A 27815-nucleotide genomic window follows, 5' to 3' on the forward strand; every position below is an offset into this window, starting at 1 on the left:
CCATATAGACTAAATCATGGTAATCTCACATTGACAGATTTATATAAAATTGATAAAAGTTAATGAATAATTAAAATATGTTGCATTGGGAAATTATGTGTATTTCTATTAAACTATACTATACTTACCTGTCAACCATAATGGCTCACTGCCATACGCACCTACGTATTCTCAGCCCTCTTTAAAATACCTGACTTTCTCATCAAAGGAAAAACATGATTAAAATGAGTGAATAAAATATGAATAAAATAAAATATCCTGACGTGTACGTAGTCCACATAGTGTCCACTGCCACACACACGCCGCTAGAGGACGTTCGCAAACGTGTTATTGCTCAGGCTGCAGGAGCACGGATGGGCCTGTAAAGCTCACAGTAATACAGGAAACGAGGTTACTGTACTTCCAAACTAAAGGCGTGACAGAGGCACAGTGTAGGCTTACCTTATCTAACACGACGAGTATTTCAATGTTTCTCCAACAGTTATTTGGAGTCAAGGTAGAATATGTAACATTAGTTTTTCATCGGACATATTTCTCTGCTAGTGCACAATTGTAACAGTCCGTGCCTTTATTTTGAAAGTTTTTACCAGAAGCGAAGTTTGATATACTGTCTAGCTTGAAACGAGTAACGTTGGGATAGGCCATAACAACCACCCAACAAGGCGTTTTATCTACTATGGGGAAATACCGAACCGAGCCGAGAATAAAAACGGTTTAGGTCTAGTTTTTAGTCGAGGTGAATGCGAGGAATTCGCCGGAAAGTCGATGTAAGTGGAAATTATCGCACATTAGGGATCAAATGTGGACGTTGACGTCGAGTCGTGCGTAATGAGCAGAGTTGGAAAAAGAAGGTGTTGAGCTGCATTTTTTCTCTCTGCCAGAGACAACTTGGGTCGGAGTACTGCCTAAACTACGAGACCATACGAAGAAAAATAATGCCCACGAAGCTCTCCACTTTCTGGTAAATGTTTTCTTTTCAACAGTTGCGTCGCATCCTGCTCTTAAGTAAATTGCTGTTTCCGAGGGGTAAAGTCAAAGCGACACAGCAGAGATAGCCTAGCCTCTTAGGATATGCTACTAATTACAGGGCTGGGGTGAATATGACTCCTCTTGCTAGGTTGTTGTGAAATATTTAGACACTACTTCCCATTTTTATCAGCTGAGACATTCAGCCCACTTGGCTTTTGCTCTTACAAGCACTTTTAGCCAAAGCTTCCGCTGAGCAGCTATAGCCCACCAGTAGCCCGAGGAGCAACAATAGCTCCGCGTTAACGTAAGGCTAACAAAGCCATCGCCAAAGATTGATTTCTGCATGCACGGGTTGCAGAAGGGGGCACCTCTTTCGATTTTGTGAGGCTAGATCGATAGAAAAGTTTGGGATGAAAGTGCATTTTCACTCTGCGCATCAACCTACATGTTGCTGTTTATTGCCTCTGTGTCAGGCAGTTGTTGATAGATCTGCTATGGCAACAATGTGGCCTGTCAGCTATTGCAGTCTATACCTACTTGTGCATAATGGTTTACTGGTGTGTCAAAGTCCTACAGTAATTTTCTGTAGTCAGAAAGTATCCAGTACAGATTTAGAGGTCAGTAATTACTTAGATTTGCAGGGAAACGTTATTTTAGCTCTCCTGTCTCATTCACAGTCTTGCCTAACCCACCCAAAGAATCCTGTTTGTATTGCCGTCCCAAGGTGTTTCTCTAACTATGCATATGATAGTTGTTGGTTCCACCATCTATTTAAGTGGTGAGGAGCCATATGCACACCGTGATAATCCTGTGGTAATCTGACTGAAATTCTGGTGAGCCCTCTGTACATCCTCTGAAAGGCAACCTGTTAGTGTCTCTCTACCTTTTCATTTGGCAAAGGTGCATTCAATGCACTCCTCAGCATGTAGGTTTGTTATTTTACCAGGTCTAGTATTTATATCAGTGCCCCAGGGTCATATAATGACGTGTAATTATTGGAGTTACATGTTCAGAAGTCTGTGACTGGCCCGAAAGGCCGCAACCTTGCAAGTATTTGCCACAGAGTAACTGAATGAGCCGGACTTTGGCCTGGATGCTGTTTACCCTGGCCAGTAGGACGGTGAATTCAACAAGGAGCACTGACAACTCACTTAAAATAAGTACTTATTGTTTCCTGGGCTGCCATTCATTCTCTGGAGATTGACTGCCTGGCTGTGTTTGTATAGTCGTTAGTGTGTGCACACTTAACATTTCTTTATTGACAAGAAGGCCCTGTTCAGTGTTTTTATGCAAGCTGACCTGGAGCATGACATTCATCCATTTATTCTGTGTCACTTTAGATGTCGTCATGTTTTCAGCCAGGTAGAAAAGAACAGGTCGGTGCTGATGAAAAATGATGCGTGATATCCACCTTGTTGTTTGTGTCATGGCCTCCAGAGCAAAAACATCAGCATCAGCTGACAATGTTGTCCGCGAAATCCCAAATATGCAGCACTATGGTTCATACTGTCGGTTGACACTGGCTAATCCAGAGGCTGCCCACCATGAGTCATCATTGTGGGGACTTTTGTCTCGTCTGTCTGTGTCTGTCAGTTCAGTGTGTTGCTGTTTCCAGCCTGTTCTGATTCCTGTAGTTTCCTGTACCTCTCCCGGCAGAGTCTGTAATCAGTCGAATGGCCTGATTAACTGTTAGACTGATTGACCTGATTGGCAAAAACACTGCAGAGGTAAGCAGTGTGCTCTGCCACACAGACTTTTGTCTCTTCACCTATCATGTCAGACAAAATATGACATCATTATTATCTTAGGGGGAGTCATTAATTCAGTTTTCTTTTCACCTGTGGTTAAAATTCCTCTTGCTCATCTTGCTGAGAAATGGGTGCAGACGTATCAGTACCATTGAGGTCACTCTGTTAGAAATTTCTGGTTTGTGCTCCCCGCTGGATTGCTTATTATGACCCTTTTTAGACCGCTTCTGATCGTATCAAATATCCAAAGAGTCAAACAGTCTATAATTACTGCTTGAAGCAGTATTTTTGTCCAGCTTGGCTAGCGAAGCACATAACGGCCAATTCTCCCCACACATCATTTAACAGCTTTTGTGACAGCAAAACTTCTTGTTTTTTGTCGTTTTATCCTCCTAAACTTGTTATAAACTGCAATTATGATAAGGGATTAGTCGAAATAATATAATTATATTTTTTATTCTAATTGGACTAGACCAGCATCTTTCTTTTTTTTGTATGTGAAAGAAAGTAATTTATCTACATTTCTGCTGGGATCAGTGTGAAGGGACATCATGACATAATAACATGCCAACAATAGACCCTGTTGATCCCCTGTTGAAGAAATTATTTTGAAGAGCTGTGTATTTGGGAGGTTTGCATATAGAGCACTTTGCAGCAACAGTGTAATTTTAGACATGAAAGCATGTGGGGGTTTCTGCAATCGCTGCCCTTTCATTCAGGCCTGACTGTGATACTGGCACAGTGATTGCTCTTCTTCAGAGGATTAGGGCCTGCGTCATTGAGACTAACAAAGATTACTATCAAAAGGTGATGATTTCATCATTTCACTCTTAGGATACAGAGTGCAGCCAATGGAGAACACGACACCTGGATTTCTTTTTTCCATTTGAGAGAAGCGGTGTGTGTGTTTATATTCACAAACTGTTACATTATCAGAAAGGCATTTCTCAATCATCTGCTACACTGCCCAAGTAATTCTTCACATCACTTCTGATTGCTGAAGTCTTGTCATGCTGTCGTAACTTCATTACCGCTGTCACTTTGATTCAAAATGTGGGCTGTGTGTGTTTCGTTACCAGAGCTTTGGTTAAGTGGGATGACCTGTAAAAATCAGCACTGAAATAATCAGAATGTGCTGCTGAAATTTGGGGTTTTTGACAGGAAAGGAAATCCAGATACCTACCGCTTCCCTTTTCTCAAGCCATGATGAGGAAATCCACATGAATGATTGATAAAGTGCCTTTGCTGTCATTTGAATAATACATCGGTCCTGCTCTTGTGCCAAGCATTTTTGTATGGTAATGCTCTATGGGAGGCTGGGGTTCTGTCTTTTGAACCTCCGCATGTGGCTGATTTAAATAAAATGAAATGATCCAAAGGACTGAGGAAAGGTGAGCAGTTTGAAAGGTTGTGTTTGTGTGTGTTTTTGTGTGTGCGTGTGTATCGAGAGAAAGAGAGAGAGGTGGGGGTAGGGAGTGTCTGCTGTCACCTCTCATTAGGGACGTATAGTCCAGCTCGGCTGGCGTCTGCCTTCCCCCGTCTGTGGCACTGCCCTCCTCTGCTCCCTGCCTGAGCACAACAGAGCAGCACACTGTTTCAGTCTAAACTGCGGAAAAGTGTCCTGATGTTCGACATCAGAGAGATTATGGCAGAGATGCCTTTTATTGAATAGTGTGAGTCAGGTCTCAAGGAAATAGCTGTCCTAAATTATGCTTTTGGAATTCTGCACTGCAGCTAAAGTTAAATTTGGTTCACTCATTTGAATGAGTTAAAGCTGTGAGTCTGCCTAGCTGGGAGTGAGTGTATTGTTCAATTGATGTGTTGGTTGCTTTATTTTATTCTGCCTCTCCTGTGCTCCTTTGAGGACCCCCCCTATCCTCCCTCCTTCCCACACCTTCTTTTGTAAACAAGACAGTATATATCTCAAGGGCTTCCTCCTCTCTCCTACATATTCAAATTCAATTTCTAATTTTGTCCAAATGAATTCCCTGTGAAGACGATGTTTATTTAAAGTCTAATGAAATAAAGATCAACCAACATTTTTACTGGAGTTCTCCAGTGTGACTGCTTGGTGAGTATTTGTGTTTGTGGAGTAAGAGGCTGTGGTTTTCCATTGAACCCTTGGGGGGCTGCGAAGTGCTGCTCTACAGGGGCAGACACAATGATTTATTAGTATGGTGGGCAGGAAAGCTAGTAGGCTGAGATATAACGGATCTCCCATCACACTCCAGTTCTCATTCTGGTTTCACATAGGAAAGAGACGAAATGTGCATGAATGACTTTATGTAGTGAGAGTTATTTAAAGGTCCAGAATGATGAGAAGTATATTTCCACGACTCTAAATAATGTTTAAAAAGGGTATGTTAATGCAAAGTTAACCAAGATATTAGTGCCATGGAAAATTAAACCTGTCCCTTTGGCTTTAAAAATAATCGAAATAATTATGATCTCCTTCGAAGCCAGATACACTCATTTTGTAATTAATAGCCTTATGGGTATGCTTAATTAATGACGTGCCCTGTTTTCTGTTAGATTTTTACCAGTGATCGTACAAAGGAGAGAAAAGAAAAGTTACAGGAAGTGTCATGACTGGCGCCGTTGCTGGCAAGAATAGTGTGAGGGAATATAACTGTCTGGGGCAGTTTTCAGCTGCTCACCTCTGTCACACAGCGATTTCTTCATTGGGTTTATGTTTGTGTGACCAGACCATATAAACCAGACCATATAAATTAACAACCTAAATGATCTAATCTCTTGTCCTGTATAATTAGCATCATATAAGAGATACGTGACATAAATAAAATCCTCTCTCAAAGTCTGTTTAATTTAATATCTAATTGATTATTTTCCCAACAAATCAAAGTAAATCATCATGTTGGTACAAAAATCACATAAAACATCCAGTATTGTAGGGGCATCTCAGTAGCTCACCTGGTAGAGTGTGTACCACAAGGCTGAGTCAAAATCTGAACCTGACCTGCTACATGTCATGCCCTCTCTCTGCCCTGTCTGTTCTGTCTCTCTACCAGCTACTACCTAAATAACCCCCCCAAAAATGAATCTTAATAAAATCCAGTATTGCACTAATGTTGTCCTGTCTACAAAGTCATAATACAAACAGAAGTATTGGGGATGCACTGTATAAATGGCATGGCACAATCTTTGACTGATTTGTGAATTTGCATCATCTCACAGTGTTTAGTCTGACTGTACTGACATGAACTAAATAGAGATCCAAAGTTTGACAGCTAGCTCAGAGATACTTCTGTAGTCATTAAAATGTGATACTAAACTGCTTGCCTCTAATTGACATGAGATTGGTCAATGAATTGTCACTAAAATTGTACACACTGAGCTGGAAAAACATCCAAATTATTCATTCGACACCAAGTGTTAAAGGAATAAAATGGACAAGATGAGGAAAGGCAGAGTGGGATGTACTTTCCTCCAAAAATCACTGATTTGTTGTTGACTGCCAGTCAGTGGTCCCTGAGGGCCGAGCAGAGGAAGTCTCTGTTAACCTAAGCCACTGTTTATAGATGGAAATCTGAAAAAATAGTCTTCTGATAAAGACAGTCATTCTGATAATAATAAAAAAAAACCTCAACCCAATTTTTAACCCAAATTTCAGGCCTTTAAAATTGCCAAGGCAGCTATGATTCATGACTGCACTGAAATCAATATGGCTGAAACTGTGATAGATAGTAATAGATGTCCCTCTGCTTAGCTTACCTGACATTGACGCCCTTGGCCATTTTTTATCTTTGACCAAACAGTCCAAACTCATCATGTTGTTATCCCTGCAAGCTGCTAGTCAGCAACATTTTAAAAAGCACCCCCTCTTCGACTTAAACATCTCTCTTACTCTTCTTTCTGTCCCCTTTTATCTTCCTTCCTCCAGGCATGGCAGGCTGGGCCTGGGGCTCTGAAGACGCCCTGGAGGATCTGTGCTTGACCCACGACTGAGGATTGAGAGGAATACATTGTCTGAGCAGAATGACTCAGCAAGAGGGGGGACCCCCAAATAGCAAGTGAAGAGAAGTGAGGATGGGTGCCAATGGATCCAGCTATCCACACTCATGCTCCCCACGCATAGGGGGAAATGCACATGCACAGCAGACTTTTATAGGTAGGTATTTTATCTGTGGATTTATTAAGGGCATTCTGACTGGTTACACAGTTAACACAAAGTGAACTCTCATGGATGATTCTGTATTTTCAGTCAGCAAATATATATGACATCTCTGTCTCTCTGTCCAATTGTCTTCTGAACTTAAGTGAAGTGTTAAAGCTGTATTCCTGATCCCACTTTGGCACACCATGTATAAACACAATGGGGGTCTACCTTTGCCAAACACACACTTAAGATTAGAATAACCTGCCTCCATGACAACTAATGGTGCGATCAGGTGAATGTTTTTATGTATGAGAGCTCTTGAACTGGGCCATTTACTCGTGCAATGGGCACAAATGCATTAAAAAGCAATGCATGTACTTTCTGTGCTCTATGGATTTTATGGTAGTATTATGTATAATGAGAGGCAGATATGAAAAGAAACGTGTGACCAACGTGGGCGTTTAACCAAACTTGCATTAAGAATTATTAACTTGCAGAGTTTATAATTAACTTCTACCAAGTGTAAGAGCACCAGCCTTGCAGTCTGGCTGTTCTTTGTTTGTTGCTACTGTGTGCTGTTGTCGTGATGTGATCATGATAAGGCTGCTGGCTATCAGACGGGATGGGAGCTAATCTGCTGTCACTTTTTTTTTTTTTAACTGAATGGCACAACAGTACAGTCTCGGCTACAGACCTCTAGGTTCAACAGTAGTGATGTCATTTTACTGCAGCTAGCATGTTTCTGACATATACTGTAGGTTACATTAGTTACTTGCATGTATTGCTTTTATTTAGATAGATAGATAGATATCATTCTGTATTTCTTGTATATATTTTGTGGTTTTGAGTGGCTGCTGGAGATCACTGTCTGTGTCTGAGGCATGTCAGGAGGCAAATTTGTTACTCCTAAATTGTCAACCATTTGAGTCTTTCTGTTTTATGGTTTTTAAATCTTCCCCTGCAGCCCTAAGTGCCAGAGGGTTTGGAGAACTGTTTCGGAGATTAATTTGAATAAATCTGTCCTTAACAAAAACATTGCTTATTTCACTTTCAAAATGGCTTTGGGGTTTTTGTAGACGACTTCTTGAAAGTCATAGTATTGTTAAAGGACCCAAATTTACTCTGCAGCCCCTCCGTGGTTTACTCAGAGCCCTGGAGCTGCTTGGTTGAGCTGGGCCACAGATGATTCACAGTGTTAGAATGATTACTATTTGGGTCACACTGATGGATGCTGAGAGAAGGGCAGGCAGAGAGGATCTCCTTGGCAGAGCTTCTTCTGACGTGCGAGTCCTGTCTCTCAAGCCAAGGATAACTGCTGTTTAGTGTAATTGATTGGGCCCAAGTATGCGAATGGGCTGAGGTACAAAGCAGGACAAAGTCCTCTATGAGCTAATTGGTTCTTGGTCTGTGCTGAACCGTAGTTTGGTCTAAAACAAAACTAAATAAAGTGATTCGTTTTCTTTTTTTTCTGCTATTGTTGAACAGGATCCAAATGCTTTGGTAGCTGGGTCAGGGTACTGTGTGCTTGGCCTGACGGAGCTGGCCACACCACAAGGGTGCTAGAGGCAGATTGTGTTTCCAGCAGTCTGGCCTCAAGAGTGAACTGGTGTTTAGGTTAAAAAATTAGTGTCTCGCCATAACAGTTTTTGAGCAAAAACTATTATAGTCCTTTAATAATGAGAAGTCTCTAACTTCATATCCAACATATGTTAAGATTTTTGTTTGTATAAATTCTTAAACAATTTTTATGAAACTAACTTGCATTGTGTGTTCATTCCAGGGACCTCATCCTACTCTCAGCAGGGATATGGCTGGGAATCTAAGCTATACAGCCTTGAGCACGGACATGAGAGGCCCACAGACAGGAAGAAGAAGAGCCTTGGTCTGGCAACCCTCAAACGGAGGTTCATCAAAAGGAGAAAGTCCAGCCGCTCAGCAGATCATGCGCGGCAGATGCGAGAGCTTTTGTCGGGGTGGGACGTCCGTGACACAAATGCCCTGGTGGAGGAATATGAGGGCACAGCGGCCCTCAAGGAGCTGAGCTTCCAGGCCAGCCTGGCACGTGCCGAAGCACCTAGCTTGCAGCGGGATCTGGCTGCCCTCTACCAGCATAAGTACTGTACTGATGTGGACCTCATCTTCCAAGGGACTTGCTTCCCAGCTCACCGGGCCATCCTAGCTGCCCGCTGCCCTTTTTTCAAGACTCTGCTGTCCTCTTCCCCTGGCTATGGAGCAGAGGTTCTCATGGACATTGAGACAGCTGGCATTGATGTGCCCATGTTCTCTGCCCTACTTCACTACCTGTACACTGGGGAGTTTGGAGTGGGCGGAGCGGAGGATACCAGGCTGCAGAACGTGGATGTACTGGTGCAACTCAGTGAGGAGTTTGGTACACCCAACTCCCTGGAGGCTGATATGAAGGGCTTGTTTGACTACATGTGTTACTACGACGCTCTACTTAGCTTCTCATCAGACTCTGAGATGATAGAGAGCTGTAATGAGCGAGGGGCTGTGGCTGCAGTACCAACAGGGAGCTCAGGAGGCAATGTGCTCCCCGGGACCCCAGACGAGGACCTTAGGGCTCATAAAGCTATCCTCTCAGCACGCTCTCCCTTCTTTAGGAACCTTTTGCAAAGGCGCATCCGCACCGGAGAGGAAATGACAGAGCGCACATTGCAGACCCCCACCCGCATTGTGCTGGATGAGTCCATCATCCCACGGAAATATGTGCAGGTTATTCTCCACTGCATGTACACAGATGTGGTGGAGCTCGGGCTGGTGCTGCGGGGCAGTCCCTCAGCAGGTAGCCTCGGTGAGGTCCAGGCCCTGGTGTCTGGGGGTCGTGGAGCCAGCACACGCACAGAGGAGGCCATGGAGCTGTACCATATCGCTCTGTTCTTGGAGTTCAGTATGCTGGCTCAAGGTACACACAATCAATCTCACACACTTAAAATGCACATACACAAAAATCAATATTGCTCCATGAGATAGAAAGAAAATGTTGTCCACACTAAAATCTTTATGAAGCCATATTATCAAATTGACCTTGAAACATAAATGTGATATGTTTTTTAACATTGGTGCAAGTATTTCCAATGTCATATTGGCTCACTTCTGATTCCTTAGGAGTTGAGCAAAAGTCAACTGGACTTGTTGAAGGTACTTTAAGACGTTTCGCCTCTAGGCAAAAGTTTACTTTTGCTCAACTCTTAAGGAATAACTATGACCTGGATGACTGAGATTCTTCACAGACTCACTTCTGATGTGCTTGTCCTGCTATATTACAGCTAACAAAAACGTAAAGATACTGGAGAGCTGTTTCAATTACTGTTTCAAAGCTTGCTGTAGCTTTTCTCATTTTATGGACACTTATTTTAAATTGTAATATACTAACTTCAAGACAAAAAGAAACTCGCAATGTTTCAGCGAATGTGATAAATTTGTTTAATTGGCCAGCTCCACTTTTGAGAGTAATCTGCCTCACACTTCAGCCTGGTTTCATTCTTTAATAATGTGTACACTGACTAAGGTCTCAGCTTAGACAAATTGTTTCAAACCCTCAATAGAAGTTGTGGTAATGCAATTAAATAGCATTTGCCATGAATTTCATAGTTAATTTGTCAGTCTGGACTGAGATAATTATAGTGTCAGTGTTTGTGGATTCATTAATGAGTTCGATTTTGTCATAACTGGCTGGATTTTTGAGTTAAGCCTTGCAAGACTAATGCCTACTTGAATCTCTCCCTCTATACATCTCATGTGTCTCACACTCATTGTCTTAATATTCCAACCTTTTCTTAAAACTGCATAATGCATATGCTGGCATATGTGCAGTATGGCTGTGCACACCAGACTAGTGTTAAACAGCTTGGCTGAATGTGATGGGTGTTAGAGCTGCGGCTGCCAGTAACAGATTGATGTAGGCTGCAGGGTTTGTGTGTGTCTCCAGGGGCAGACAGCTTACTGTCTGATACATGCAGCACATCTGAGCTTCTGTCAACAACTCGTCACTGGTCGTCCACTTAGTCACTGGTCTATCTTTACTCGGATGTCACAGATGTCTTTTTGACTCTCGCCCCTGTTTCAGAATGACCCCAGTAACATGCCAAAGGTTACAGCCATGGTTAGACATGCCACTCTGGAGGAGGTCAGAGTGATGAAGTGACTGGTTCATGTCAGAGGGTTGTCCACTTTCCAGGACATTTAACAAAACTCTTTGTAAATCAGAATAACCTTTTCAATATGTTATTTCAAATGCACACAAAGTACTGCATTTGGCCTGCCTGTCATGACTATACAGATCCAGAGAGGCTGTATCTTTCAACACTGCTATCATATCCTAAACCCATCTTATCTTTCATAGGGCCACAATGATGGGAATTAGTTGGTCAAATATTGAAATGGTGATATGAGATGCATTCAATGATTTAAGCATAAAATTTCACTGCATCATGCTGTGTGATGAAATCAAAACCATATTATTTCCAACTTAAAACACCAAGTTTACAAGGATATTCAACATTCAGAATGCACTCAGTATAGTTTGTATGCAGCTCAAAACATTTCCATGAAGCTGTTTTACTATGAAAGTGACACGTCCTTCCTTTGTGCCTTACTTTCACTCAGATTCTTGTGAGCTTTTACTGTGAAGCAGCTGCAGATGCGCAACGTACTCAGAGCCTCTCTGTGTGCTGCGCTAACACAGGGATTTATAAACCATAGTTTGAAATGCAACTAAATTGACTGAAAAGTCCAAAAACCACTCTTCTTTTCAAGACCTGTGCAGTGATCTGAATAGCACTGTATACAAACATCATACACAAAACCGGTTATACACCGTCTCCCGCCCTCAGGCTCTAGTGTCTCTCAGGGTCACTCTGGCAGCTTAAGCCGACGAGCAGTAGAAGCCAAATGGTGTCATCCCAGCACACCATCACCTCCTCTTCCTTCCCATCCCCCTTCTCAACAAACCCCTACTGGAGGGTATTTTTATCCCCTATCCTCCCTCTCTGCTGCATCGCTCTAATCAGCTCCCATGAAACCTCAATGTGGAATGTGGTGAGATGGTTGAGGTCGCCCCGGTGTCATTTTATCCAAGTTTCCATTCTTTGTCTATTTTGTAACTTCCTGTTACTATACACTTTATGAGATCTCTCTTTTACATCTAATTCAAAAAAACTTAAACACTTGAAATGAAAAAAAAATCAGAGTTAATACCATTGATGGAGACTTAAGTATCTGCCACGTCTCTTCAGGAGGCAGCAGAGAGGCTTATGTCACTAGTTTCATATGGAGATAGCCTTCTCATCTGTCACAACGTCTTCCTCCTCGTGTGCTCCTCGACTGCTACCCTCTGGCTGTGTGAAGTTTTGGCCCACAGAGGTTTTTGTGGAGCATTTGAGATCTCTGTCATTCCTCCTTATTAATCCTCAAGATGTGTATCCCTTTATGACTCCATCTCACTCAAATAGCAGCCAATATTAAAAGCTTTATTAATTTTTTTTATTGCACCGCAGAGATGATTGCCTGTTGGTGTGGTTTTAGCATGTGCACTGTAGTATCTCTTTTCTCTCCATGCTCTATGACTGACCAATGCTTTCAGTGCCCTGTCTTGTGTTTGGAGTGTGTTGACTGAAGTCCCAGTCCTTGAGTGATCATCAGACATGATTTACATCCACAGGCTTGTTTACAGGCCATTGAGTGCAGTTGATGTTTTAAGTGGCTGTAGAGACTGTGTGCTGCATAAACAGAGCGCTCCAAATAATAACAGCAAGACAAAATGCATATGTCCTCCTAACTTAGTTTAATGTAGAGCTGGCTGTTGTTGTTACTGATGTTAGGTTGATGTTCTTGTCATTCAGTTAAGCCCCAGTGAATGTGGTGTACCACCCGTGGAGAGAAGGGGACGTGGGTTAGTATTGGATATAATGCTGATTCTAATCTCAGGCTCATAATAAAGTGCTGCATTTTAAAAGACTGACTCTCGCAGTGAATTCTAATGGGCTAAAAGAGAGCGGAGCTGTTGCTTTCCTGTGCCACTGGTCCCAAGTGGGGAATTGTCTGCTTCTTCTGAAGGTGTGCCTGTGTGTCTGCTTTTAGGAGAGGGCAAAGATGAAAGGTGATAGACTGACATGAGCAAAAACACTTTCTAAGAAGACAGACAGCACAGGGACGAGTGGTGGAGACAGAGGCACAGATGTTGCAGGATTTCGTTTAAAACACTGCAGGTGTCTGGTTTGCTTTTCTCTTAACTTTCTCTGAAGGAGCCCAAAACAGGAAGTGCATCATCAGTGTGAGCATCCATGTATTTATGTGCATGTAGGTTATTGCTTACATGTGTGTATGTGTTCATCTTTAACATGTTTGAGTTGGGCTTGGACGGATATGAAGCTTTAGATTCAAAAGCAAAAGCTGGAGCCATCACTCTCAAGTCTGGTGTCCAGTTTCCCAGAGTGTAAGTTCAGAGTGGTGGTTTGGGGGCGGAAAGGCAGCTTAGATCTCCCGGTTTAAGATAAGAGTTTCCCAGAGGAGCATTGCTGCTGGCCCAGCCATGAGCTGATGGGCAGGATGGCCTGGAATGAGGAAGCTGGCAAGCTTGTGTCTCAGTTCAGAGCAGCTCTAACTGGACGTCAGTCAGTCTGGCTTCATCTCCATTGATGTCCATTTTGTATTAAATGTTATTGATCAGAGAAAGGCTGAAAATAAGAGCCACTGACGTTCTGCCATGGTGGAGTTTGGCATAGATAGCTTGACCTAGCCAGTCATGTGTTAATCTGAGTGGATGTTAGGAGGTTTAATTCTGCCTAAATGGATCCCTTTTAGAATAAGTGTGAGTTTAGGGGTAGGCTGAATTTTCAAAACTTTGCTTTTTTTTAAATGGCTAGAGCAGCAGGTACATTATTCCCTAAGCTGCCTGTGGCTTTTTAATGCATTTTTGAATTATGCACAAAAGTGTGTGTGTGTGTATGTGTGTAGCGGCAGCACATTTCCTCAGGCTGCTATGTTTACTCATCACGGTTAAGAGGAGGCAGCTTGAGACTGAAACACATCAAGGTATCAAAGGCATTTCTGTGGGTTTGTGTGTTACAGAGTTAAACCGCTGCCTGCTGTTCTGGTATGTGCTCTGATTTAGAAAACACAGCAAGGAGGATGTGGGGGCTTCTAGGGGGAGACTCCCTGGGTCAGTGAATACAAGTCTAAGCTGCCAATGGTCTGGCAGTGGCTGCAGAATTACCTTTTGTATTGTACCTTTTGCAATGATCGTTCCATCACATGATTTTCAATTTTATTTCTTTTCTTTTGTTAAATATTGTATTGCTGTCTTTAATATCTGTACTTGTTTTATAATGTGATGTATTTGTGTTCATAAAGTGACTTGATTGAATATCTAAGCGTACCTTGCTTGTCTATCTCATTGGTTCTGTCAGGCTGCGAGGACATTGTTGTGGAAAGCCTGTCTCTGGACTCACTCGTCCCCATCCTGAAGTGGAGCTCTCAGCCATATGGCTCCAAGTGGGTCCACAGGCAGGCCATGCACTTCCTGTGTGAGGAGTTCAGTCAGGTTGTCACCTCAGATGTTCTCTATGAGCTTGGCAAGGAGCACCTTCTCAGTGCAATCCAGTCTGACTACCTACAGGTAATGAGACGGAGCATCACCTGTCAGTCTGTTGTCACTCTTCATGACATCAATGTTTGATAATACAGTACAAACACACACACACTCATTAACAGAATATCTGCCTCCTAGGCGTATGGTTAATTTGTGTGTGTGTACTTGTCAGGTCGCACTTGTACAGCTGGTTACACGGGTTTCTGTTTGATTGTGTTGATGTTTTTTTTTCTTTTGTTTTGTGGTATGTTTAATGTTTTATATATTCTGCAATGGTTTTTTTTAACTTCTATTCTTATATTTATGTTGCTTATGTTCTCATGTTTGTATTTTTATATTTTTAATGTAAAGCACATTGACTTTAATGAAATGAGCTCTATAAATTAAATTGCCATCACCTCAGACACACACTACACACACACACACACACACACACACACACACACACACACACACACACACACACACACACACACACACACACACACACACACACACACACAATGTTCAGGGTCTCCAAAGTTGAGTAACACCATTCCCTGGAGGGAAATGCCTTCAAACCCAAAAACTAATCAAAGCTGAGCCATCATCTGCACTGCCAAGCTACTTGGGCCTCAGACCAGATGGTTGAGGTGATGTGTTGTAATTCAGCTACACAAACACAAACCAACCAGGCCTGAGCTTTGCTGAGACACGGCCTGGACATATTGTATTTCCACCTTATCCTCATTTAACAGCTTTCCAGTTTTGTTCTTGACAATATCTAACCTTGTCCTATTAATGCTTTTGTGTCGTTCTTTCTCCCTGTCCTATATTTCTTTCTCCCTGTCTTTCTCTTTCTCTGTACCATGGCTTTATTCACAGGCGAGTGAACAGGACATTCTCAAGTATGTTGTTAAGTGGGGCGAGCAGCAGCTTATTAAGAGGATGGCAGACAGGGGTAAGATAATACACTCTATAATTACCCTCTGAGCAGCCCCCCGAATGGCTCTGAGGAAATTACCCACTTACCAGAGCCTCCAAAATACACTTAAAAGCACTGCAAAAAGCAGCCAAACTTTACCCAAGTCAGCAGGAAGTGGCCTCGTAGTGAGTGGCAATGTCATTGTGTGCTCTGACTTAGTAAGCAGTTGTCCTCTGCAGTGTTTATGGTCAAGGTTATTACTCATGATGTTGTAATACTAGCAACCTGCTATTTGAAGCTGAGCTAAACTGCATGTAATACAATATTCATCCGTGTGATTTGTTAAATTGCCTGAACATTGTGAAAAATAGCCAGGTTGTTTTTAAATGCATAAAAGCTTAATTATAGTTGCACACATAGTCATGATTATATGCATTAAGTTAAAATCTGCTAATGTCTGCTCTTGTCCTCATTTACCTAGAGCCCAACCTGTTGAGTGGCACGGCCCACAGCGTAAACAAGAGGGGAGTGAAAAGGAGAGACCTGGATGTGGAGGAGCTAAAGGAGATCCTGTCTCCTCTCCTGCCCTTCATCCGAACTGAGCACATCTTACCTCCCAACAGTGACGTCCTCGCTGATGCGGTACATGACACTTTATCTGCCTTTTCTCATCTGCTGTGGGACTCAATGTGCACCTGAGTTATCACGACCTTCATAAACTGAGCATTGATCCATATTCTTCACCCTGTTCACAGCTTAAAAGGGGTTTGATAAGCACCCCTCCGTCAGACATGCTGCCCACAGCCGAAGGGGGAAAAGCCAATGCTTGGTTACGGCAGAAGAACGCCGGCATCTACGTGCGCCCGCGCCTCTTCTCTCCTTATGTGGAGGAGGCTAAGGTATGGCTCATTCACGTCTGATTAATGGAGCTTCCAAGCATTGCAGGAAGCGGTGGATTATTTGTGCCCCATATAGCTATCATCAAAGAAAGTAGAGGCTCTGTGAAGAGGGCCAGTTAACCATTAAGAGCCTTGGGGAAAATTTGTAGACCTTTTCATAGCTCAGACGTGCTAAAATAATCCATGTTGCAATGCATACTCACCAGTTTTAATAGTTGCCTCCATCATCTTGACTGAAATTCAATTTATGTCCATTTGCACACTTTCCTAATAACTCATAGGCCTTCCCAGGGCCATGAATATTTATGAACATATCCCTAGACCAGAGAGAGTCATTATTAGATGAAGTGTCAATCAAGTGGAACTAATTTGCAAACTGTCTCAGTGTCCTTGAGTTGCATATAGGACTTTTATTTTTTAGAATTTCTGGTCAAACTTCCCCTCTCTCGTCTACCTGTCCATAGTCTGTGCTTGATGAAATGATGGTGGAGCAGACAGACCTGGTGCGTCTGCGATTAGTGCGCATGTCCAACGTCCCAGACACTCTCTACATGGTCAACAATGCTGTGCCTCAGTGCTGTCACATGATCAACCACCAGCAAATGGCAAGCGCCTCAACCACAGCTCCATCGGTTGTGGCCAATGAAATTCCAGGTAAGAAAATTGTTGAGGGATGACCAAACTTTACAACCTAGCACTCATGTCTGCAAAAATTCAAACTACACTTAAACATGATGCTGATCTGTGACTAACTCTGAGCTCCTCAGCTGAATTTTCTGAGCAATAAACTTTCAAGCTATAATATGACTTTATTTAAGTGAAAAATCCACTCATGTTTGTATTGTGTGCATCTTTCAGTGCCTCAGCTGTCGGTGGTAAAGGAGATGATTCGGAGGCTGCAGGAACTGAGACACACAGAGCAGGTCCAGAGAGCTTATGCTCTCAACTGTGGTGAAGGAGCCACCGTCAGCTATGAGCTGCAGCTGCGGGTGCTGAGGGAGTTTGGTCTGGCAGATGGAGCCACTGAGCTACTGCAGGTTAGCAGAAAGCAGAGCTTGTCCTCAGGGGTTAGAGCATATATGTCAAACTCAAGGCCCGCGGGCCACATCCGGCCTGCGATAAAATTATATACGGCCCGCGAGATAATTTCATGTGACTATTAAGAATGGCCCGTTGGTAAACAGCACTCTCACCTCTAATACTACAAATCCCACAATGCACTGAACAGCTGCCGCGCTAGTCAGGACCTGAGCAGCCCCTCCTCCCGCAGGTATAATGACACACCGATCAGCGGATCAATGCATCGGTCAGCGCTGTTATAGCGACACTTATGGCGTGTTTCCACTAGTACCTACTCAGCTCTACTTGGCGTAGGTACGGAGTAGGTACTAGTGGAAGCGCGCCATTAAGCTAGCCCCCCCCCAAAATAAATGGCTAAACGAAAAGTGGACTTTGAAAACAGAGACTTTCAAAGCAGGTGGGGGGCAGAGTTTTACCTGTTTGTCTGTCGCAGGTGAACCTATGTGTCTTGTTTGTGGAGCTGATGTGGCCATAATTAAAGAATATAAATATAAGACGACACTATGAGACAAAACATCAGGATAGTACAAAAAATAAAAAAATTATTTAAAATTCTATTTATTTTATTGAGGAAAAGTTGTTGAAGTTTGGCTGTTTAAATTCATATTTCTGGATAATATATATATTATTATTATTATATTATATTATATACTATAATAAAAGAGTCACTTTTAGAGTCTTCACTAAATGTTGAGCCCGTTTGGCCCGCGACTTAGACCGTGTTTTAAATTTTGGCCCTTTCTTTGATTGAGTTTGACACCCCTGGGTTAGAGGGATGAGATCGCTAAGGCTGGGATACAAACAGGGCTGATGAGGCTGAGGACACATAGTCCTTAGTAATTCAGCAGACATAGACCTTGAACAACCCCAGGCAGATAAATCTTCAGAAAAAACGTACAGTATGGTTTGCTTTGTCAGCACCACAATGAGTATCAATTTCTTAAGCTCTTGTTTTTTTTGTTTTGTTTTTTTGTCTTTTTAGAACCCATACAAATTCTTCCCTGATGAACGGTTTGGAGATGAGAGTCCAATTCTGGCTCTGCGCCAGGTGGGTCGGTGTCGGGTAAACAGCAGCCCAGCCATGGATAGCATGTTCGCAGAGCTGGAAGGGGTAGCGGGCTTCCATCCTCCCCTACCTCCTCCACCTCCCCCATACCATCCCCCTGCCACACCCAGCCATGCTCAGCTCAAGGGTGCCTGGCGACCTCGTGTACCCATGCCGACCCCCACCCGTTCCTTCTCCTACCCCTGCAACCGTACCCTGATCCAGCGCCATGCAGCGGCCAAGCATGGCAGCTCAGACTACTCCTCTGTGCCCAGGCCCCAACCCCCAGACTGCACCAACCCACAGGCTATGGGCCGAGCTTTGCTTTCAGACCGGCAAGTGGTGAGTGTGTGTGTGTGTGTTGCTTCCTAGAGTCCTTGTGCTACGTTTTTGTTTATTCATATGCAGCGTCATGGTTTGTGCGTGGGATCAAGATTAGCTCAACTGTCAGATGATGTCACACATTGTATATGTTTTCTGATGCAGATGAGCATGGAGCCTGTCATGAGGGAGTTCATGCCTGACATTGCGCTGGGTGTCTCGGTCATGTCCCTGAGGGAGCAGCAGCACATGGCAGAGATGGACAGGGAAGGCCCTCACAGCCCAATGGCTCCGTCAGGACACCATCTTCCCCATGGACCCTGCCCTTCTACCCGCCTCAGCCATGGCCACGGTCCAGGACACGGCCACTCCTGCAAGAGACACGCCCCTGAACCCAAGCTGGAGGCTCAAGCCGAATTCCCTGACCTGTATGACTTCTCGTGCCGACCTGCAACCCCGACCTCCACTCACCCTCTCCCCTCCTTTGCAGGACCAGATCTCTACAGCCACAGCTGCACCCCCTCCAGCTCTTATCCACCTCCCTACATTTCTGACTCTCAGTCCCAGGGTCACCCGCAGGGACGAACTGCCCCAGACCCACTACGTCTTGATGTCCTCAGTATGACCTCTCAGAGGCATGACGGAGTCCTAGCCAGCCCCTCTGGGGCTCAGCCTAGAATGGGACACATCCCAAGGGGACGTTCAAATGAGACAGACCTGACTCATGGCTTAGGCCATTTACGATCTCCCAGCGGGAATATGGACAGCTATGAGGAGAGGCACACAGGATCTAGAGATGCCCCAGAGGAGATGGTTCTAACTGGAGAATCATCAGGCCTGGGGCCCCTCCAGCAGCCTCACAGGAACAGTGTCAGCGAGGAGATCGCCAGGGACCGCAGGTCACCCAGCAAGCCTGACTACCCTTATAAGAAGTCTGCACTTTAACCCCAGTTGAGGATCAGGGGTTGAGTTAAGAAAAGGGAAAGTGTGATGAGTGGCTGTCCATCACAATGGATGGCATAGCACTAAATGTGTGCCTGCGTATATGTGTGTGTGTTTGAGAGGAGCAGAGAAAAGGGGTGGTCGATGGTTGCTATTTATAGGATCTGTCCTTTTGTCCTACCTCTACCACACTGTGCTATCCATCACACAGTCAGAGTATGGAAAGAGTAAGAGCTGTAGGTTAATTGTCAAAGCTTGTAATTGATCTCTGCAAGTCTGCTTAGTCCTGCTGGTTTAGAGGATGACTCAGGCCCTACTGGGATGGATTCATCTCTTGCGTTTGATTGGAAAGAAAGCAGTTAGCTCTATGCTGTGTGAATCCTGCATGAGGAGGTCACAACACTAAATGTAGCTCAGTTATGAACTGACAGTTTAACAAAGACTATATTCATAAGTTCTGTTGTCTTCTTCAGCATAGACGTCAGGATGGAAATCTCAATTTACACAAGCAAACAATGGCACCCAGTCTGGGACACAGTATTGTGATAAAATTATGTAAATTCGTCTGGCTGTGTTCTTTTCCTACCTGACTTGTATTTCCATTTCTTCCTGTAGCATGCCTATAGCAACCCACCTGACTAGTTTTTGCCTCCTGGCCCTGGTTCTGCAGTGCCGATGAGTAATGGGCCGGGCTTGGTCACACAAAGCAGGAATTGGATCTGACAGGAAGTAGGTCATCAGAGCTCTTCATTCTCCTGTAACCCAGTCTGATAATTGTGTCAGGCTTTAACTATCACAGCCCATGAGTGTGTAGCTTAGACGCTGAAGCCTATCGTTTTCGGGGGTGGGGGCAGAAGGATCACAGGCAGGTTCATTACTGAGATACAGTGGAAAATACACGGGTGCCATGGCAACTGACTTAGTGATCAAGTGCTGGGGATTTGTTGGTTTTTCAGCTGGAACAGGTGTGTGTGCGCGCGTGTCTGTGTGCGAGAATAACTTTGATACACACAGGTGTTTAGACAATCTCAGTACTGTACACTCCCATCTTTAGTCAGGTCTGTTTGTACATATCAGAGAACCCGCGAGTCTTTGGCACAGAGTGCGGTGGTCAGTGTGCTAGAGCTCCCTCCTCTCCTCTGTTTAATCCAATAGCATCAAGTAATCAAATCTAAAGCCTTAATCAGTGCTTAGGAATATTCAGTTTTAGCTACCTTTATTCAATTAAGTATGATGTCATTATATTGCAACCCCTGTTAATTGCTTATTTGACTGTTCTGTTCACTCTGGACACATTCACTGCAGTTTTTCTGGGTGGTAGAGGTGGATTTAACAGAACCCAAATGCTAAAACCATGTATATATACATCAGGCCTCCATCTTGCCACCTCATGGGAGATTGCGGACCTGCACAGCCAGTGTTGATGCTGTTAAATATACTGTTACAGAGCCGCAGCAGCTGTAGCTCCAGAACCCTGCAAGTACACACATAAAAGCCTGTCACAGCCAACAGCTGGCACACAACCTCACATTCGAGTATCATTGCACTGTAGGAGCCACCTGTCTATTAGCTGAAGGGAAAAGGAACAAAATAATTTTGAACAAAAGGAATCTTATATTGAAGAAAAGTTGGCGATTGCTGGCTCATATCTCCAATGGTAATTGTATATAATGAATTGAGTTCCACATGTTCTGATGAATTTTTAACGGTTTCTATCACCTTTTTAGTGGTTGTTGAAGGTTTGTGTTTTTACTGTAGTGGACAACACTGTGTATTTGTCTTTGTCATGAAATCTCACTAAGAATGTGTGGTATAAAACATAAAGATTGTGTCTCAGAATCTATTTTGTTCTTAAATGTTATGCATTAGGGCAGTTTGTTCAATGTTGTAGGTGGTGTGGATAACCATGTTTGTAGAGACATTTTTCCCCCTGTTTTCCTTTTACTTTCTAAGTAACAGGAATATGTAGAGGATCTGAAGACATTAGCTCTCAGCTTAGCAGTGATGAAGTTGCCAAGCAGAAAAATCATTTTTCCATCTAGTTTGCTTCATGGGGAAAAAATGCAAAACTCCAGATTCCTCCCCATGTTCATGTTGGGTAGTTGTTTTATTTTCCAGGACAATGTTCCATTTAATAAAAGCCCTTGTTTTGCTCTTTGCTGTAGAGAAGTCAGTGCCTTCCCCCGCCTGCGGCTGGGCTTTTATTGGAGAAGTGACTTTGATGTCTATGCAAGCTCTTTTCTACCAGCTTACCAGCCTGCATCAGATAGTTCTTTGAAATCACATGTAGCTCGTTTTGTGTACATAGTGTTATTTAGCACCTTTTTTTTGGAAATTGAACCATCTGAAATGTGTGATTGCTTGTATTGAATTCTAAACAGGTACATTGTACTTGTATGGTATCATAGAAAACATGTTTGTAGATTGATATTAGGTTGCATTTAGTTTCACTGAATCTATTTTTCTACTGTCACCTCAGAAGGTGCGTAACAGTGGTCAACTTGGGCATCCTCAAAATAAACTGGTTTGATATTATGGAATTCATTTGATCTCAGTTGGGTTGTTTTGTGCTGTAGAAACACGTGACAACTTTATTTGGAACATGATTCCACATAAAACAGTGATTTCTTCACGGCACTTTTACAAACAGGTTTGTCTCAAATGGTCGCCACCAGGAAACCTCCTAACATTGCACTGGATATGTTTACAGGAATGCATGTGGCAGAATCACGTTTGAAATACTCTCGTAATGTTACAGAAAGACACTTTAAAGCAAACAGTACTAAAACAATTTCTTCTGTTCATAAATACTTCAAGTAAACTTTCATTATGAGCTTCAGAAGTTGAGGCATCATTATAAATCACGTAAAAATGCTGAACATGATACTCACACACACACAATCCCTCAACCTAGATGTCACATTTTACAACACTGCCAGTCAGTACTCTTTGCACTAATAGTTCAAGCATTAGGGTCACATTGGTTCTAGCAAGAAGCCCTTTATTCAACAGGAGAAAAAAAGGTTTATCTTTCAAGTTGCACATTCATTCAAAGCACCATATGATGGCAGCATGGCCTCCTTGTTACTGATATCCTGCATTGGTTCTGCGTCGTTTTCTAGCCCGCATCTCCTCAAAGAACTGATGTACGGCTTCAACTGTGACCGTCTGACAGAGAAAAAGCAGGTTTGAGATTCGGAGGAAGGAGGGATAAGACCCAGTAATGTGAATACTAAATGAACAGATACCTCATAGGTGATTAATCCTAAATGTTCAGACTATATTTGCACCTTGAAATCCATTTCTCACCTTTCCTTCAGCAACACACTCTTCTAAAAATGCACTGATCGAAGTAGTCAGCTCGTTGAAACCTGCAGGAAGAGCACATGATTAGTTTCAATCAATGGCCTCACCCATAAAATTCACTTTACGTGATTGTCCAAGCGTCTTCCCCTCTGCCCTCCCCACGCTCACCGTAAATGACCTCCAGCTGCTGTACACGGTTCATCGAGTTTGTCAGCGCCATCAGTGGGTGCTGCCCAAACGGCTCATCCAAGCCTTTGTTCTCATAGGCCAGAATGGTGTCCGTCTGATCCATAAGAAACGGCACCTCAGCAGCTACGTAGGCCCTCTGCTCAACAATCCACACACAGTTGGGAAACATTAATTAAAAGAAGCTTAAGTACTTCATAACACTTTTACACGAACCAGGATCACATGTAGAGCTAACACCTGCAACGTGCACTTTCTTGTGCCCTTTGCCAAAGCCTGCATTATAATCTGAGCACTAGTATTTGTGGCCTACCTTGCAGTCTGTGCAGGTGCAGAGCTCTGAGCGCCAACTGTAAGGCCAGAACACCGCTCCCTGTGAGAGCCTCTGCAGCCCCTGGGCCTGCAGCTCCTTCAGTGTGCACACGACAGCTTTGGTTGCAGCATTTGCGGGACTGCCAGTCATTTCCTCGTGGGTCCGCTTGCAAGGGGAACTCCTGTTTGCAGCTTCCTAAGAAATAAATGACGACAGAGGAGGAGCAGATGGTAACACCTGGCCTTTGTAAAACAGCACTGCAGACTCATCCGGGGGAAGGCTCAAGGCGACTGACACGACGAGATGATTGGGTGATGAAAATCACCAGTTTACAGTAAGCTGTCCTGTGAAGCCCAGCCAACGCAGTCTACAGAGCAGGAGAAGCAGCGCCTCATGGGTCATTTCTCCTCTAATTACCCAGAGGAGGGGACAGCTGGGAGCTGCAGTCTGCTCATTACCCTACAGCCCCATCTTGTGGCAGCAAAAACAGCATCTCCACAGAGGGAAGCTGCACAGTGAACACTCCTACACTGTGTCGTAGGGCCCTTTTTCCTAGCAAATACCCTTCCATGTCCCCTTGTTAGGGGAGTACATATACACAAGTGAACTGTCAGAAACACCAGACTACCATAAGTAGTAAACACCTGATGGAGACACACACGATGCTCACTCAGCTTTTTGTTAGTTAGTTAGTTTATATCCAGACAATACCAACCATGGCTGACAAACAGAACAGAAACTGACAGAAATCTGATCTTTAAATACAAAAAAATCTACAAAACAATGAATATTTATGAGTTTTGTGCAATTTGTGAATTTGTGCAATTTGTGTGTACAAGACACGTTAAATTATTTTTTCTGAATCATACATAATACGAACAAAACCATGAATGAAAAAGTAACAAGAAAAATAAGTTGGGTTTTGGACTTATATGTTGTTATCATGTCAAAAAAAACAACAAGAGGAAACCTAAATTCCTGTTCTCTCCATTTTCTGACACATGCATGTGTGTGTATGGATAGTGGAGTATGACAATGCTGCCTTCATGTCACAGGATTTTTTGTAACTATAAGCTTCTGACTCTGGCAACCGCCTTCAGTTCCCCTATGGTGTGAACGCTCAGCACAAATCAAAACAACAACAAAGAACAGATTTGGAGTCGGTAGGTCTTCTTGTTCACTAACTCTTTATCTGTGTTCCCTCCTAAAAGGGCGAACCCTCCATGATAACATAGAAACAGAGGTGGGGGGGGGGGGGGGGGGGGGTTCTCACCTCCTGCGTTGTGCTCTCAGCACTGGTGGACGGTGCCTCATCTCTTTGACGGGGCTCAGTGGCTTCTGCTTCCTTCTCTGCTTCTTCCTCAACATCGACGTCTACGTCCTCCTCAGGACGACTGACGCTGACCACAGGCGGCACTGCAGACGAAAGGCAAGGCGGGGAAAATATGATTTTCTGGATTTTACAGTTTAATGTGTGCAAAGTTAGACGTGCGGGATTGTCCTTGCTGACTTGTAACAAGCAGCCCAGGATCAACAGTTACCTGCAAAGTGAGCAGCATACGTCCACAGGAAAGGAGCCTTGTTCATGCAGGCCTCACACACCATCTCCTGCAGCTCCTCAGGTTCCACTGTCGTGCAACCCAGATGCTGTCGAAGACAAACAGAATGACTGCACAGTGAGAAGAAGACTCAAAGTGGTGATAAAATGGAAATTACAATCAATCCTTTCATTTTAATAATATGACTTGTGCTTACCCTGATATGGAACCAGTCCTCACAGACGACGCACTGAATCATCTCATCGTTGGCCTGTTCGGGTAATTAAAAAGGTGTTTTGTGTCACAACAGATGACAGACAAACATAAACAGTAGATTTCATCCAAATGATCTGAACTACAGTAGGGATCAGGGATAAAATAAAAAGGAGCACCTGATCGTCTGTGTCGGGGTACGGCCGGTCACACGTGCAGTAGCAGCCATTGAAGTTGTGATTGTAGTGATTTCTATCATTCTGCTCGTCTTTGGCCTGTGAATGCAAAAGATGGGATACCTCCAATCAGTTAGAGCATCAGTGGCAGACAGGCTGGGGGATACAGACTCACTTTAGAAACAGCGTCAAAACCAAAGGACTCACAGGAATTAGCTGGCATGTAAAGTCTCCAAACTTGCTATTTCCACAATCACAGCGAAAGTTCCTACATCCAGAAAAATAAAAAGATTATAAAAACAACTCCGAAGCACACAAACTCAATCCTGCTTTTTGCTTTATCGTAACACAAAATACCTTTTGGTGTACAGTTCAAAGATGTCATGTCCATCGTGGCATTTATTAGCACAGGCCAGACAAATCCCAGCAGGCTCTGCAGCACTGGGAGTGCAGGTGTTGCAGGCAAACACAGCCTGTCTCTTCACATAGCCCTGCAGCAATAAGCACAGCATGTAGAAATATGCAGCAGTATATATTATCTATGACAATAATAAAAACACTAGGATATTCTTTTTTTTTTTTTTTTGCAGGTTAGGTTAGAAATACTGCACCAACCAAAAGGACAATAATTTCAACATAGTTTAACTCTTCAGTTCCCCTCAGAAAGTACAAACCCCTTAGGAGAAATTATAGCAGCACACATATATAAAACACACTGCACACAGTCACAACGTGCACACAGCTACACATCTCAAGCTGCTGCTGCATTGGGACAAAAGCGAGCAGGCGGATGGAGCCGACGGCTGCAGGGCTGCGGGGCAGGAAGCTTTTCTTACCCGTGAATAAGAGCAGTTTTCCGGGTCGCTTCCAGCCAGCACGCACAGGGCGCTCTCCAGGTCCTCCTCGGAGGCGAGGAAATCGTCAAAGTCTGCGTCGGATTTGTTTGCTGCCATTCTGGTAAGAGAGAGTAAAAAGACACAAAGACTCACACAGACTCCGGTGAGAAACAACAGTGTTGACAAACGACTGTTCCGGGCGGGAGTTTGGGCCGAGACCACGTGGAGGAAGTGACGCAAGAGACTGATTAATAATCGATACACGGAGCCTGCTGCTATTTAATGGTGCTATTAGATTTACTATATCTATGGTTTCAGTAGGTTTACTTTTAAATTTGATTACTTTGATTTGTTTTGGATACAACTTTCAAATAAGGCACACTTTATAAAATGTTTACAAGTTGCCGGGTAACCAATAGTAATCAATGGTTAATTAATCATTTAATCATGTCTTGATAAGAGCCATCAGTGGGTAAAACTGGAGAGTTGTCACTTTGCCAAAAACTCAGAAATGAACACTACCAGAAAAGGGTTGCACAAGATATGGAACAACGACTTATTAAGCATTCATTGATTAATGACCAACATTGATTCAGTCAATATTGGCTAATGGAAAGGACGGATGGCAACCAAAGGGATTTTTTTTTTACAACCTGACACCCAATATTGGATGTTATCAATAACTAACTCATTTAGAGTGCATTAGTAGATGTGTGAACCATTAACAAAACTATTTGCTGCAATTATTAACCATTTTATTAAGGCTGCATTATCAGAAAGTAGGACCCAAAACCATTTAAGTTTACAGTTTTAAACCCTCCCCAGTGGGATCATAAACCTCCGATCAACATTTAATATCTTTTCAGCAAAGGTTTCAGTTCCAGCAGGTAGAATTATTTAGATTTATAAAGGAAAAAGCGAGGCCACACCATTACAAATTATGTCCACACTCACAGAAATTGAATATATACAGTTTAAGCTAAATAGATTGTTTGCATTAAATTGTATTTAAGTATGTAATGATTATATGATATGTCTCTAATGACCATATCAGCAGGCACCGGCTATGGAGGTTATGGTGGCATGTGGTCAAGATAAACAAGTTAGACAAGACATGTGCAGTTAAAGTGAATATTTGAGAGACAATCCATTAAAAAAACAATTTAGCAACCCAAACAAACACACCAGACACATCAGTGAAAAGACTTAGATTTGGTCTAAGAAAGGAGGTATTTGGACATTTACCTGTTTACCTATCCCTGTGGTCTGCTCTCCCTGCAGCCACCTGAGCAGCGTCTCTGTTGCTGTGTATTTTTTAAGTTTTGAGTTTTGTTTTGTTTTTTAATGTATTTTCATGTAACTGTTTTGTGTTATTTTGAGCCATAGTTGTAGCTGTCTGCTGTTGTTTTGCTGTACACCCAGGACAATAAAAGTGTGTTTCCAATGGATGGCGCCACTGTGACATGTTTCTCTGTTTCTGCCATCAGCTCGATGGAGGCAGCAGATTGTCGCACGTGGGTGCTCCCATTATGCAAGCTGTGACTGGCCCACAGGTACAGGATCAACTCAAACTGCAGCCGGTTTGCATACAGATCCACTGATCCATATTTCGT

At 43.3% G+C, this 27815-nt stretch overlaps 2 protein-coding genes across 2 annotated transcripts; one reads left to right on the forward strand and one right to left on the reverse strand.

The window, feature by feature from the left end:
- The first annotated feature begins 653 nt into the window (after positions 1–653).
- On the forward strand, positions 654–22178 carry btbd7 (BTB (POZ) domain containing 7). Its single transcript, XM_070842016.1, has 12 exons — positions 654–767; positions 882–961; positions 6619–6846; positions 8615–9757; positions 14262–14470; positions 15308–15383; positions 15829–15989; positions 16103–16246; positions 16711–16900; positions 17105–17283; positions 18309–18713; positions 18858–22178. Exons 3-12 carry the CDS (start codon positions 6765–6767, stop codon positions 19635–19637), a joined length of 3369 nt encoding a protein of 1122 aa, XP_070698117.1. The 5' UTR covers positions 654–767; positions 882–961; positions 6619–6764; the 3' UTR covers positions 19638–22178.
- Positions 22179–22194: 16 nt separating this feature from the next.
- On the reverse strand, positions 22195–26319 carry LOC139211690 (putative E3 ubiquitin-protein ligase UBR7). Its single transcript, XM_070842017.1, has 11 exons — positions 26203–26319; positions 25724–25857; positions 25574–25634; positions 25370–25465; positions 25195–25248; positions 24981–25086; positions 24713–24855; positions 23440–23634; positions 23109–23265; positions 22944–23005; positions 22195–22802 (listed from the first exon to the last, which is right to left on the reverse strand). Exons 1-11 carry the CDS (start codon positions 26317–26319, stop codon positions 22719–22721), a joined length of 1209 nt encoding a protein of 402 aa, XP_070698118.1. The 3' UTR covers positions 22195–22718.
- Between the last annotated feature and the right edge of the window lie 1496 nt (positions 26320–27815).

This window comes from Pempheris klunzingeri, chromosome 13, assembly GCF_042242105.1.
Source record: "Pempheris klunzingeri isolate RE-2024b chromosome 13, fPemKlu1.hap1, whole genome shotgun sequence".
Lineage (NCBI taxonomy): Eukaryota > Metazoa > Chordata > Actinopteri > Acropomatiformes > Pempheridae > Pempheris > Pempheris klunzingeri.

Coding starts and splice junctions, on each gene's coding strand:
- btbd7 (XM_070842016.1), top strand. CDS start 6,765: ATGGGTGCCAATGGATCCAGCTATCCACACTCATGCTCCCCACGCATA. Junction 6,847..8,614: donor TGCACAGCAGACTTTTATAG/GTAGGTATTTTA, acceptor TGTTCATTCCAG/GGACCTCATCCTACTCTCAG. Junction 14,471..15,307: donor TCCAGTCTGACTACCTACAG/GTAATGAGACGG, acceptor CTTTATTCACAG/GCGAGTGAACAGGACATTCT.
- LOC139211690 (XM_070842017.1), bottom strand. CDS start 26,319: ATGGCAGCAAACAAATCCGACGCAGACTTTGACGATTTCCTCGCCTCC. Junction 23,266..23,439: donor GCACCTGCACAGACTGCAAG/GTAGGCCACAAA, acceptor ATTGTTGAGCAG/AGGGCCTACGTAGCTGCTGA. Junction 22,803..22,943: donor AGTGTGTTGCTGAAGGAAAG/GTGAGAAATGGA, acceptor TTTCTCTGTCAG/ACGGTCACAGTTGAAGCCGT.